Source organism: Mchenga conophoros, linkage group LG12, assembly GCF_057382185.1.
Source record: "Mchenga conophoros isolate Kocher_MC1m ecotype Shallow Benthic linkage group LG12, M_conophoros_male_GT1.1, whole genome shotgun sequence".
NCBI lineage: Eukaryota > Metazoa > Chordata > Actinopteri > Cichliformes > Cichlidae > Mchenga > Mchenga conophoros.
The window spans coordinates 20,094,043-20,108,589 of NC_140537.1; the positions used below are offsets into that span (position 1 = coordinate 20,094,043).

The 14,547-nt window shown below is 44.0% G+C and overlaps 1 protein-coding gene across 1 annotated transcript in view; it reads left to right on the forward strand.

The window, feature by feature from the left end:
* Window positions 1–12,386, forward strand: part of fam222aa (family with sequence similarity 222 member Aa) — a 51,603-nt gene extending 39,217 nt beyond the window's left edge. The window contains exon 3 of the mRNA XM_085294305.1: window positions 5,210–12,386. Coding sequence (XP_085150431.1) covers window positions 5,210–6,678 — 1,469 coding nt within the window. The 3' untranslated portion in view covers window positions 6,679–12,386. The remainder of the gene's footprint in view (window positions 1–5,209) is intronic.
* Window positions 12,387–14,547: the final 2,161 nt, after the last annotated feature.

The following is a 14,547-nucleotide window of genomic DNA, read 5'->3' on the forward strand; positions in this document are numbered from 1 at the left end:
TGCCCCGTGCTTGACAGGTCAAACCTTTTCCAAGCTGGGAGATTGTGATGTGAAGGATTTGAATTGCCATGAATTATTAATTTGAATAAATTTATTACAGTGAGATTAATGGCTGACTGTACATTAGTGCAGGAATGGGCTGCGAGAGTGTGGAAAAGGAGCATCCCGCCAGCCCAGTCCTCAAAAAGACAACCCAGATAAATGAAGAGCAAAGGCGAAGAAAAGAGGCCCAGCACACATGAGTGCATATAGGTTTACGGTATATATGCTGAGTATTTCGAGGACGTGCTTTTACTTAATGTGGACTGTCATTATGAGGGGAAATGGTTCCCAGCGAAAGTAGCGGGTGCTGAACTAAGACTGACCTCTCGCTTTCTTTCGTCTTCCTGGTCATCTCTGTTCCTGTAGTTTGCCCTAACCTCATCACAGGCTGCTCTGTTTGTTTGGCCGTAGTCTGAGTGTATTACACACTCGTTGTTCTGTGAAAACCTAATTGCAGTTCAACCAAATGGTCCTCTTCCTTCATCTAAACAAGCGCTCTTCTCCCCTGCTCACCAGTGTGCATGGTCAGAGGGGATCAAAGCGTGTGGTAAGTAGGGACGTAGACTTTGCAGGAGTGAGTGAGGAAATGCTGAGGGCTTTTTGATGTTTTGGAGCGTTTTCTCCGCTAATAAGAAGAAACTTCTCCAACCTGCTCATAATTTTAGAACACTTGGAACACTAATAAATGGGAGCAAGGGCATCTCAGGCAGTTCTCTCAGACTTTTTCCTCCGCTTATTCATTTAAACCTCTAATTAAAATGCAAAGCATTCTCGTGGTCCTCTGGATTTGGTGCTGCACTCTCGCACAGCCTCTGACTCCCTATCTCCTCTCCTTTTTTTTGCTCCTCTCCCCTGCTACCCCTCCTCTTTTCACCTCACCTAACTCCATGCTCTCATACTCTCTCTGTCTGCCTTTGCTTCTTGTGATCAACACAATTTGACCTCTCACTTGGAAGAAGTGCACAGAATTTAATGGATTTTTTACAGTCTAATCTAACCAGTTCCCTCTTTATTGCTGTTTTGTACCCAGTGGACCTCATCTTTACCAGGCCTCCCCCCTCTGCCGCCTCTTCCACCGTCACACCAAGAAAATTAGTTCATCAGAATTCAAAATGTACTGCTGGCTAATTAAAGGAGTGTTAATTGAGTGTTCAGAATTGGGTACCCCCTTCACCAAATGCACACAGACACACACACACAGAGCAATCACACAAAAAGCACACACGCAATCACAGTGACAGCACCGGGTACACCAAGGACGTTGCGCTTGGGGAGTTTCATGCCAATCAAAAATGGAGAGAAAGGAGAGTGCCCATCCTCCAAGTGAAATGGGATTTCTAGATCATATCATGGCCTATTGCAGCTCAGTTCAGTGCTGTGCTGCCATGTTATCCAATCCCTGCCTTGCTATCTCTGTCTGACCGCTGGAGAGTGGAGCACTGCACAGATAGCCCCTCTCTCACGGCGTGCATCGTGCTAATGAGGGGTGGCATTTAGAGATGTGCTGCTCTGACACATGGGCATTGTGTGCCAGGCACTGGGTGATTAAGGACGAAGGTCAGCCCATTAATTGCCTCCCTGCCATCTCCGCTCCCTGGCGCGTGATCTCTCAGTACTAATGCATGTGTTTGCCTGAGCTTTTATCTAATCTCCAATGCAGTTCAATCACACTATGCTTGGTTTGTTTACATTCCTTTCATGTGAAAGTTTTTTTTCCGCTCTTACTTCTTTTCAAAGCAGCGCTTGCCCAGGTTTTGCTGTTCATTTACTGTGAGCTATTTCATGTGCTTGTGAGTGCACATAGCCTCCTGCTCTCAGGAAGGGAAATAGCATATTCTTCCATCCCCAGGGGAAATAATTAATCCTTACAAGGCTGTCGCATGTTGAAATGAAGCGAGTGTGAAGCATTTAGCCCAGGAGGCATTGCAGGCTGTCGCCCGCACAGGCACCTGTTGTTGTCCCTGCCCTACATTTCATGAGAGAGCGCTGAGCAGAGGATAACAACATGCTCCACTGATGGCAAATGAGACACACAACTGCCGATGCAGGTGTGTGTATGCATGCGAATGTGCCTCCCCCCATTTTTTTCCCCCTGTTTTTCTGCATGATGTTTGCATGCACGACCACGCTAGAGAGTGTGCACAGGTGCAGGAAACCCCCCCTCCCACCTTATGAGGAGGTAAGGGCTCGCACAAAGGAGGCAGTACTGGCGGCCTCAGAGGGTGTTTATCAGCCCGCACCATCTGTATGCTGCTGCTCATTGCTATGATCTACTGCAGCCTAAACCAATAAGTCACAGAGCGCCAGCCTAAAAAGAGACTCACTCCTTTAACCTCCATGTCCTCACTTATAGACTTACTGCTCTGGAGGAGAGAAATGCAGAGACCCCGCACATCAAACACACAGTGTGAATAACAATGTGTGTATGAGAGTGAAATATGCTCTGGTTTGTGGCCATACTTAGGCTACTGTAATCAACTTTGCTATAAAATTTTTACCGTGGAACTTTTTAAAGAGGAAGCCAGAATCAGAAGCATCCAGATGCTCATTTGCCTCCTCCTCCTCCTCTTCTTCCTTTATGCCCATGGGTTCTAATAACCGGAAGCCTTTGTGGAGCTGAGATGGGTTTTGTAGGCCTGAAAGGCCTCTAATCCCTGTGGCCTGTGAAGTGTGAAACCCTTTGATGCCAGGTTGGTGTGCCAAAGGCTCTGCCTATTGACAAACAAGGGCCAAGCTGGGAAAAGACGGAGGGAGAAGGCTTTCTCCTCTCTCTCTCTCAGAAGAAATGCAGGCTCAGGCATGGAAAATATGGGCTCAGTCAGTGAGAAGGAATAGAATTAGCCACCCTTTAATGAATTTCCTGGCTGTTTTTATAGTTTTTTTCCTCATGTGGCAGTAATTAGGTGGAATGATGGGCATACTGCAGCTGGGGGCTTATAGGGGCGGCAGGGCACAGGCCCTTGATATGCCTGAAAGCCAAGTATCTTTCCTCATTTAGACCATGTGATGATCAAAGATGTTTTTTTGCCCTCATGTAAAGATGATCAGAAAAAATGCTGCCATCCATTTGCATGTGGACCAGCAATGTGCTTTGAAATGAGCATGTTTTTTTCTTCTGAGCAAATAAGTCTTCTGTCAGTTTTCCTCTGCAAGTCAGAACATCAAAGCAAATGGCACTGCTGTCACCAGGGAAGCAGGGCTTTGCCTCAGTAAGGTTGGTTAGATCTTAGATAGGCTAGCCTGGCATACTCAGACAAGCCCATTAGAATGACACTCTAAATTAAAATTAAATAATTAATGTCAGCACTTTTTTTTTCTTTCTTTTACAAAATTTAAAGCCTAATTTGATGCCATAGAGTTTCTGATCTGGAAAGCATGTTGCCTGTCGGATGAAACAACACGCGTATAATAGTTCAGGCACTAAATTTGGCTTGGAATATTCACAGTTTCTCCAGTCTGCTGTTAAATTCCCAATTTATTTCTTTTATGATATGGATCTTGTAGATTTAATCATTTTCACAGTTGGAGACCCATAGGGTTTTTGAAATGAACTCCCCATGCTTTCTGTAATGGGAGCAAAGAAATGAGAATTGTGACTACTTGGCTGTGGAGTCTCTTTAAAATGATTTTGCAATCGGAAAGCAAATGGAGTGAGTCCTAGTCACAGCCTGCACCCTGCAGACTGCCTTGGGTCGCCAGGACATTTGCTGACGGCACAGTTACGGCAGTTAAATTTTTGTGCATTTTGTTAGCTTTTGCATAAAAAAGTCATTTTTGAAGGGGTTGCAAGTCATTTGTGGCAGCTGATATATTGCTTGTAAATTGAGTTCTTTTCCCACCCCCATACCCTTTTTGTTGCACTGAGCTAAGTAGCCATGAAATTGCCTGAATAATGTTGTTTAAATCCAATCTCACTGCAGTGCCTCACCTCCGTGCCCCCCCCCCCAAACAATGACACATGGTGGGGTTTTTAGAAATTGCATTTTTTCCTGTTTGCCACCTCAGTTCACAATGGCCAACCCTTGGTTCAACGACCGAGGACCATCGCCAGTCTCACTCAACACCAGTGTCCAATTGATTTTTGAAATGAGTGGTTTCACTGGTCAAACCTTAGAGAGAATTTGGACGTAAAGTAAGAGGAAGACATTTGCTATACTGGCGTCTATTTATCTTTTTTTCCTGTTCAATCAAGCATTTTTGTGTAGTTTTTGTAACATCAATTTATATTACAAGGATACGGAGGCCAGCTTTTTACTTCTCTAACCTCATACTGGAAATATTTCATTGTCACGTATGAGCATACCATTTGTAAAACTAATGTTTGATTTATTTCATCACTGAGTTTATGTTTTTCTGCCTTTTTAACAAATACTTTCAGCAAAAAAAAAAATATCACTCAAGTATTCTGGACTTGGCTCTGCTCTCATGTAGTTCACCTTAACCAGGCTACTAATTCCCCATGGATTTTTAATAGGTTTTTGCTAGGGCCTCTCATGTACTCCTGGACTGAATAAAAAATGTGAAAATTCTGTGGCCAAGGGTAAGACCCAGTAAGTGATAGCACTTATAAATCTCAAATGTGCCACTGCAATTAAACAAGCTTTTATCCCCTCCCCTTCATCCCTCCTTGCCTGGTATCCAAGGCTAACCCAATTCAATGCTAAAGAGAGTCCGAATTAATTTCACAATGCACTGATTTAACAGCGCCTAAGGTACCAGGCTTTGACAGAATGAGTTTTTAAAAAGATCCATTTGTCTAGGGATGAACTTCCACAGGAGGGTGAGAAAATGAGATGGGAGGAAAGCTAAGATGGAGGACGAGAGAGAGAACGCAAATGAATGCCAGCCCTCATTTACAATTTTCAAACTCTGTGTGGGTTTGCTCTGAAGTGTTTCTGCTGTTTGTAATCTTGTGTTATTCGCCTGCTCTTGTGTCACGATGACATCTTTTAACCTGCTTTCAATCTAGCCGTGGTGCTGCTGCCAGATCTTACTATTCCAGGAGAACAGTGGTTATTACAATTGATTGACCCGGCTTTGTGAATGCCATTGCTGTCAGGCTCTTTGATATTTCTGGTAATTAAACCCCAGGTCTGCTGTTCGCTTCTTCTACGGGCATTTATTCATTTAAGTCATTCTTTTTTTTCTTCTTTTTTGTGTCTTGCAGGTGAACTAGTAGTGCCCACACACTCCCCTCGCTACCCCACTGCGGCAGAACTTGATGCCTATGCTCAGAAGACAGCCAACAGCCCGCTGTCCATCAAGATCTTCCCCACCAACATCAGGGTTCCCCAGCACAAGCACCTTAACCGGACTGTAAATGGATATGACACCACAGGCCAACGCTATAGTCCCTACCCACACCTCCACACAGGGGGCTACCAGGGTCTCCTTGCTATTGTTAAGTCCTCCTCCTCGTCATCGTCATCATCGTCAACATCCACCTTCGTCTCTTCAAAAGGTGTTCTCAAGAACTCCGAAGGCAGACGGACTAAGCTCTCTCCAGCCCACATAGCTGTTGCCCCATACCCGCCCCCTAGTAGTAGCACTTTAGCCAGTGGCCATGGCCAAATGGTATACCACACTGGGCCCTCAAAGCCTCCAGAAGGCCCCAGACTGTCAGTGCCCCCAAATGTCACTGTAGCTGGCTCAGTGATCCCTGTAACGGGGGGCCGAGGCCTGGCCTTGCCCACGCAATCCAACCTTCCCTCCATTCAGAGCATCATCTACCAGATCAACCAACATTGCCAGGCCCAGGCTCTGCAGCAGGTGTGTCAAGGGGCTGCCACCGCACCATCGAATTCCAGCCCTTCCAAGCAGGGCGCGGCTGTCATGGGGGTCTCTTCTAACTCCTCCGGTGGAGGCTATGTGGTAGGAATGGGTCCCCAGGCTAACATGGTATATACAGGTCAGGGGCTGCCGGCTCAGAACTCAGAGGCGATGAAGACTGGTGTGTACGCAGATGGTATGGACTATATACTATGGCAGAAGCAGCAGCAACATCAGCAGCAACAGCAGCAGCAACAGGCTGTGCTCCGCATGTACAGTGGAGGCAGTGGAGGAGGGGGCGCCATCAGCAAGTCCCCGGAAACTTGTGTTCCAGGAGGAGGGATTATGGGTGCCCAGGTGTCCTCCTCTTCTTCTAGACCTTACCACCTGACTGCCAGTGCCAGTGGAGGAGGCGGGCTGGACAAAGTCAGCTCTTCCCCTTTGAACTGCGTGGGTATGCACGGAAACTTCTCAGTGGGTCAGTACTTTGCGCCGCCATGGAACAGCGTGCTGGTGACACCTGACAGTGACTGCTACAATCCCCAGGAGCTTTTGGGCACCTCCACCGGAGGGCCGGCCACAGGGCACAGAGAGATGGGCTACCCTCACCACCATCACCACTATCACCATCACCATCACCACCCTGCTATAGACAGCGGGGGAGGTTTGTGCTGCAGCCTGCCCAGCAAAAGCTTGTGCAACACGTCTGTGCTGAGCAGCAGCTTGCAGTCTCTGGAGTACCTGATCAACGACATCCACCCACCCTGCATCAAGGAGCAGATGCTTGGCAAAGGCTACGAGACTGTGTCTGTGCCACGTCTCTTAGACCACCAGCATGCACACATCCGCCTCCCTGTTTACAGATAGAGGGGGAAGTAAAGGAAACGAATCAAGAGTTGTGAATTTGTGAAGATTCTCCAAGTTTAAAAAAAAAAACAAAAAAAAAAACCAGATGTTTTTTTTGGGAGGGGGGGCAGGGGGTTGATGCGAGTGCCACTGCTTTAACTAGTGTGGGTGCTTAGAGAAGAGCAGTTGTCGTGCTGTGTGGCCCTAGGTTTGGTGGTTTCAAGGTAGGCTGTGGAAATCCCAAATACAAAAAGTGGTAGTGATTGCCAGTGGGAATGAAAAGGGATTTCATGATTCTCCTGATGTTCCAGCTTGTGGTTTGCCAATAGGATTTTGAATTAATTATATTTTTGGTCTCCTGTTTTTGTTTTGTTTCTTGTTTTTGTTTTTTTCTCATGCCTGAACTTGTTTTGACCAGAATCATAGCTTGACATGAAGTGCATAAGCCACTTGTATCCCCATTCTAAATACTAAGGATGAAGCTACTGTGTAGGTTGTCACTGAAATGGTCACAAAAGGGCCAATATTTAGGGCTGCTCTCAAAATCCAAACTCTGTAACAGTACACACACGTGAACACGTACAAAAGACAAAAAAACAAAACATGTACTGACAAGTGAGAAGACTATAGGCTGTACTCGGGTGTTATGTACAAGGATCATAAGGTTGAGTTAAAAGGCTAGTACGATATTAGTTATTATTGCTGTTATAATAATTGATACATAAATTGCACTGCTTGAATTTTGTTAACTTTGAAGTTTGGAATTGGGTAGTTTGGATATGATATATTTAAGAAACTTGAAAAACTTGAACCTATTTTTTGTTGTTTGATATATTTGTAGGTATATTATATGTATTTGGCTGCTATGGGGAAAAGTGTCTCAAATGCTTGCTTTTTTTTTTTTTCAATTTAATTTTATTATTTTCCACTTCTTGTTTTGATGACTTAATAATTTCTCCTCTGGCTGACGTGCAGTTTCTTATGTCCTGGTGTGAGGCATAGTTGCTGCTTTGGTTCTGTAAGAACCTGTTTGGAGAGCTGTTTTTTTTCCTAACCAACACTGGAATCATACAATACAATAAATACTTATTTAAAAAGAAAACATTGCAAAAAAGAAAAAAAAACATTACAAGAAAAAGAATTGTTACAATGAAGAATGTGACTGGGAGGTTATCTGCATAACCTTACATGTATGTTAATGCGTGTATGTGGCTGAGTGCATGCGTGCGTGCTTTGTCTTTTTCTTTTTTAAATTTGTGTTCTTCAAAATCCTCAGACTTTTTTTTTTTCTTCTTCTTCTCAAATTCTGTCATTACAAGATTTTTACCACCAAGACCGAAAGACTGAGTCACCGGTCCCATAAACATTATATCTGCATAATGTACGGGAGATGGTTTGCAAATTCAACCCCTCTTATTTAATTTTTATTTTCGGAGGCTTTAGATTTTCAGTGGAGCTAGAGAGCATTTTCTCACGTGACTCCTTTATGACTGTATTTACAGCACTACAGCCTCTTCATCTGTCAGGTGCTATCATCATGAGAAAGTGGTGGAAACAAATGGAGATCATATCTTCGGGGTGCTATTCACCCCTAATCCTGCAAACAAAAACAAATGAAAACAATCATGCCCTGTCCTCTGGCATCAGATGAAATGAGACTCAAAGCTCACTGCTTTTCATTGTCCATTTCAGCCCCTGGTTGGGATGCGTTTAGCCGAGGCCAGTCTTAACTTGATGATTCAGAGCAGTGAAATATTTATTATGACTGTGAGATTCCCTTGAATGTACTGCACTTAAATTACTGCGATGTTTTATTGCCTAGTGGGACTCAAGTGAAAGAGAAAAATTGGATCAGTGCAGCAGTCCTCTGGTCTTAAATTAGCATTTCTTTTGTCAGTCAAATTTGAGTAGTAAATTGAATTTATTAACTGCAGAGGAAGAAAGAACCAGAGCTTTGTTGTGGGGAAATACTGGCATTAGTCTAGATTTATGAAGTGCAATTATTATGACTGTATTAACATTTTTTTTCTCTGAGCTTACACCAAAAAAAATGTAAACTACAGTTGTCAATACATTCCCAATGTACCACATCCCTAATCCTTATCCATCTTTTGTTTTGAGGTGTAAAATAAATTTCTTTAAAAATGTATTCAGAAGCCACATTTCGGCTTTGAAGTCTGTGATTATTTTTTAACATGTGACCTCTAAAAGGCAGTGGGAAGCTTGGGATATTGTTACAGCAGCTCTGTGAGACCCAGAGTGGAATACGGTGTGTGACATCGCTCGGATAATGTGCTGTAATGATAAACGTAGTAGTAGCAGTGCATTTAGATGATCGTCTTTTAAATGTTTACACTTTGGCCATCCAAAGATACGGGACAGACAGCACTGCTGAAAAACATTAACCGTTAATACTGAAATGCGACGGATATTTAAAAGAAGAAGAAGCATCGTTATGATTTGATCTTTTCCCTTAATTATTAACGATGAGCCTTAAATTTTGAGGTAATGGTGTTCGTAGGCATGCCACTGTATCTGAACGCTGACAGAGATTCCAGTCTAAAGAGTACCAAGCCCCTTGGCTTAAATTTGCACAGTAAGCCTCTTTAACATTCCAGTGAAATTTTTCATGTTGTTTCAACAGCTTAATGCCCCAGCCGTGGTCTGATTCCAGCATATTTTCTGTCTTGTAGAAATATTTTGACAGATTTACAGATACATCCCTTCCCAAAATCCCTTCCGTTTGGCTTCGGCATCCAAGCATTAAACCCTGTCACATGATGTTGAAGTGAAGAGGAGACACTTGAGGCAGTGGAGCTTCTAGTGTCTGGCCTTTCCCACCAGTGGAGGTCTGAGGCACCAGGCCTCTCTACTAATGGGAATATTGGGTGACGTCTGGCTACAGGACACAGCCAGCAGAGAGTATTCATTCAGTCAAAGGGTTGAAATCAAACACCTTTCAAATAGTAAAGGATTTCCTCTTAGATACTGAGAGAAATCTGGCCATTTGAAGCCAACTTCAGCCGAATAAACAGAAAAAATCCACGTGAATACGATCATTTGTCATTTAGAAAAATACAAAGTTAAAAACAACAACAGTTTTATTTAGCGAAAGGTGACTCTGTGCCTTTGTGGCCACCGTTCATTATGTACAGGCTCCAAACTGTCTGTCCCCTTGGTCCTTTACACACATTAATGAGCTTCTATTGATGGGATGCATCTTATCCCTGGAACTGTGGTCCATTCCTCTGTTCCTGATTTGGACAATGGACGCTTAGCCCATATTAGGATAATAGAATTAAATTTCAAATAGATTTGTGCCTGGGCTGATCCAGCCATGGCTCACTCAGCTGCAGAGGCAGAGTGGCATATGGCATGTCATTATCTAAGCCCACCCTCCCGTTATCCGGGGCCAACTGGGTTCAGCAGTGCTTAAACAAACTGAAGGTTAGGACTGGCTGGCTGGCGTTAAAGAGGAGGATAGAATGGTTTTCTGTGGGTGAGTGGGTGGGGGGAGGCTGCTAAATCACAGCCTCCGCGGCTTCTCTGAGGGCCTCAGCACTGCACCCTGGCACCTGGGCTCAGAGGCCTGCTTTAAAGGCTGGGCTGTGTTTGATCGAGGGGATTTGTTTTCTGTTGGATTATATATGGTTATATGGTTGTTCTCTGCCTGGCTGATGGGTCCTGTGCAATGTGACAGGTCTCAGCAAAAAAAAACAAAAAAGGGGGGTTTGGAGAGAGGAAAGGATGTGGGCAAGGATTTGGGGGCCAGAGAAGCCTCGAAGCATCAGTAATCAGGATAATTGCCATATTCCTGGTGCCTGGTTGAAGCTTCCCCTATTTGGCTCTGCGGTCACTTATCAGATTGAAGGCCAACTGAAATCACCTCTCTGGCTGAAAGACTTATTGAGCCTCAATCTGATTTTCCTAAGTAAAAAAACAAACAAACAAAAACTTCACTTTAAACTTTTTAACACTTCAACAAATATTTTGTCCAGGAAATTATTAATGACACAGAAATCTCAGTCTGAATGAGGACATTTGGATCTGTAATTTATCGCTGTAGCAACAGACCGATATTGACTGTTAACACATTTTCAAGGGCAGAGAGATGCTCTCACGGATGGCCCGAGGGCAGAACGAAGGTGAAATGACTTATGCTGGTTGTAAAAATCCCTTAGTAAATCCCAATAAGGCCACGAGGACCTTTACCCAGTGTAAAGGTCTAGTTGCATATTATGCGCCTTAAATACTGCTGAGAAGAAAAGAGAGCAGACGGGGTCGTTCAAAGCAGGGTCAGCTCTTTCACTCTCAGAAGAGAGGGAACGGGAGGGGAGGGAAGGACAAAAAAATATATAGGCAGCTGCTCACTCTGTAGAGTCTTGGCGCTGCTCTAATCTACAGATGACAGGAGGGGGAGAAGGCCCAAGCGCCCCCCCACCCCCTTACTTCCACAATGATTTGGTCAACCTCAGTCATGTCCCCTGGCTGCCCTTGGGCCCCTGGGGCTCTCATCTCAGAGTTCTTCCCAGCATCCCTCCTTAACGTTACATCCACAAGGCCATTCCTCTCCATTTGGCTCCTACCTAGCAAGAAAATACCTTAATCAATAGTTCAGTTGGTTTTGAGGAGGCTTGTATTGTTAATCCACCAGCCTTATTGCTGTATTGCACAATACCATTAAAAGATTTTTCTGTGTTTTGTCACAAACGTTGAGCACACTGCTGTCTCTTTAGTGCTGTCTGATAGAACTGGATGGGTCACATGTGAGCGCCGTAGAATTTAAATTTTGTTTTCAGCACCTGTTAAATGCACCGCAAGGTAAAAGATCAGCACAGATGAAGAAATAAATCAGGATCTTTATCCCAAAAGGCACAGCCTCGGAGCCCTTTTCTGAAAGGCAATGCAGCGGGGCATAATTCCAAGAGCGTTTTTATTTCTTCAGCGCCACAAGTATGTATGTTCAGCTGAGAAAGCTTATGGCCTCCAAATATTCATCTTGTTTACGCTGTGGGGATATTGCTGTATCCAATCAAAACTCAAAAGTCTGGGGATTTTGCTTATTTTCTTCCTGATTCCTTTCACTGTTTGTGAGGCTCTCCGAATGTTCCTGTGGACAAACAGGGCTGTTTTTCCCGAACGATCTCAAATGCACCAACGCTGCCAAAGTCTGAGGGTGCCGCAACCTTGAGAAAATAATATATATGGAAATGGGAAATCTATAAAGCATCTCTCTTATTGTTCTCCCTGCAGTGTTGTATTTATGTTTAAAAATGATTTTGTCTCCTCAGGATGAAAATATGTAAAGAATATCTTCCTTTTTTCTTTTTTGGAAAAATTATAATATATGAGACTCAGATTTTGAACTAAGAAGTCTGAATATTTAAAAAGAAAAAAGAAAAAAGAAAAAAAGCTGTAAAATCCTTTAGTAGTGGGGTTTTCAACTTTTGAATGTGCCTACAGCCAAGCATCCCAGTGATTGCTTACCCTCTCCAGTTCTGCAATCTCCCCCTAATCTCCCCACAACCATCATCTTCAATTTGCTGAAACTGCCACTGTCCCTCCTCCATCCCAACGATCACAGTAGATATTTTGTCTGTTCTCCCTGCTTTTTGTCAATCTCAGGACTGAAATTTCTTTATTTTAAATGTAGATGGTTGGTTTTCTTTTGACCTCTCGTCTCTTATGTATTATTGTTTGACATAAGTAAATAAAGCAGATGACTTCTATGTCTGTCCTGTTATCCGCATTACTCCTTACTTTCATTCCTTCTTTCTTAAACAATTTTTAAAATCCCTGAAGAAGACCTTGCTGTAATGAAGATAAGCATATCAGTCTTAGGATTCACTTTGTGCATCACCGCCATATGCCGCGGCGACAATCCTTTTCACCTTTACAGCAGTCTATTGCAGCATCGGTAAGGCCTCGCAGTTCATGACGCATGTGTGGTTTGTGCTTTTGTTGCCAGGCAAGCTTTGGGACACAAAGGAAACAGTAATTTAATAATGTGGGACTGCCTGATTTTTTTTCTTATGTTTTTGCTCTCAAGCAAAGACAAATGCAGGCTAAGTCACAGTATACACAAATTTTCAAAGTGAAAGCATCTCCTTTGATGGTTGGACACACAAGCTGCGGCATAATGAAAGAACAGACCTATAAAATAACCACTGAAAAATTCCCTCCAGTTAAAACACCAAAAACCATTTACACTTGTTTTTTTCACTATATTTAACTCCATCGCTTATATTATATAACAGTCTAATATCAACTCATCTATAGGAATTGTGTGTTGAGAATTTTCCAGCACTCGAAGTAACTCAGCATACACTTAATCTAAATGTTGAACAACACAGGTACCTTCAACACCTCAATATTGACACTTTTCTTCTCTTTTCTCTCCTCGCTGCCAGCCTCTCCACCCACCTAAAACATCAGATAAGTCGTAGACTGATGAGCCAGCTGCCTCCACCAGAGCGTGTGGTAGTGGGAGACTGCACACTGATTTCATACACGCTCGCTCAGATAGAAAAAGAGCTCCGTGGAGCAGAAATGCTTCTCTTATTAGCAAAACTCATTCACCTGCACGCCACATTGAGTCCCTGGCAATTTCACAATAAATCATGAGAGATGCCTGTGGAGGCCGGGCAGCCGGCTGAAACTCTGCCATGGCCATGCCCTCGCCTGTCAGTTTAGACACTCTGAATCATTTCGGGTTCAGCGGCCTCGTTTCATCTTAGATGAACTGAAAGGTCATCTCACACGCCGCCTAACCAGTATGTTCCTGGCTCCTCCTCTTCATCGCCCGGTGCGTCAAGTGATTGCTCGCTACGTTTAGAAGCACCCCACTGCGGTGAAATATTTCACTGGGGATCATGGAAGGAATTATTTCGAAAAGACAATTAGCACTGGCTGAATACAGCAGAAAATGTGCTCCTGGAGTTATCTCTCAGGTCTGAGCCTGACATAATCTTCCCTTGTAGAGCGTCATTCAGTAACGATTTATCATCTCTTTTGCAATGAAAGTTGGAGAAATGATTAGTGGGAGTGTCACCAATATGAGCTTTCTTCTCTGTGCTGGTCTGCTGGACCTCAGGCAGACAATTAATGTTGTACTTTAAGTCATCAGACAGTCTGGGCTGTTGTTTGGTGATGAAAGAATGAGCTGGCCCAAGTCCAGTTCAGTATCCACTCATCAGCCTGAACACCTTAAAGCTTAACTGGCCAGACAATAGCGGAACAATTTGTTCTGCCAGTATCTAAGGTGGTTAGTTCACTTTAAACTTTGCTGAGACTGGCAACTTTTCCTTTTGTGTGGTTACTAAATGAAGGGCAGTTACGACATGATCCTTCTTGGCTGTCACTTGGTTTGTTGAGACACATTTGTGGCAGCAAGCATGCACATGCTGCAAGAGAGTGAGCCATTTTGTTAACAGTTCACACTTCCTGTGTAAGTGTGCGGTTCTAGAGTTGCTGACAGTGACACTCGCAGGACCGAGTCCTGCCCTACTTAACAGGCTACAGAGAGGAGGGAAGGCCAAGTTGTCAGCAGCGCTAGGTGCTCACTGCTTAGATAAACCTGGAGGATTAGTGGCCCAGTTAAAGTTGGGGCAAAGAGGATTAGCCTCTTCTCTGAGGTGGCGAGAGATTCCCTGTGTCCTTCAGCGCTGCTGGCCTCAGTGAGCGAGGAGAGAGAGGAGAAGGACAAGAGGTGTCCAGTCAGGCTTTGGTTATCATTAGTGAGAATTGCCGTTCCAGCTCCTCTTTAAATAGGGAAAGGTGAGGTGTAACGATGAAATGTGAAAGGCAATGAACCAGTCCATAAATTGTTGCCAGCTTGTGCTTTCATTAGGAAGGCAAAAGCCCATAATCACTGGCCAGGTGTTTCCAAGG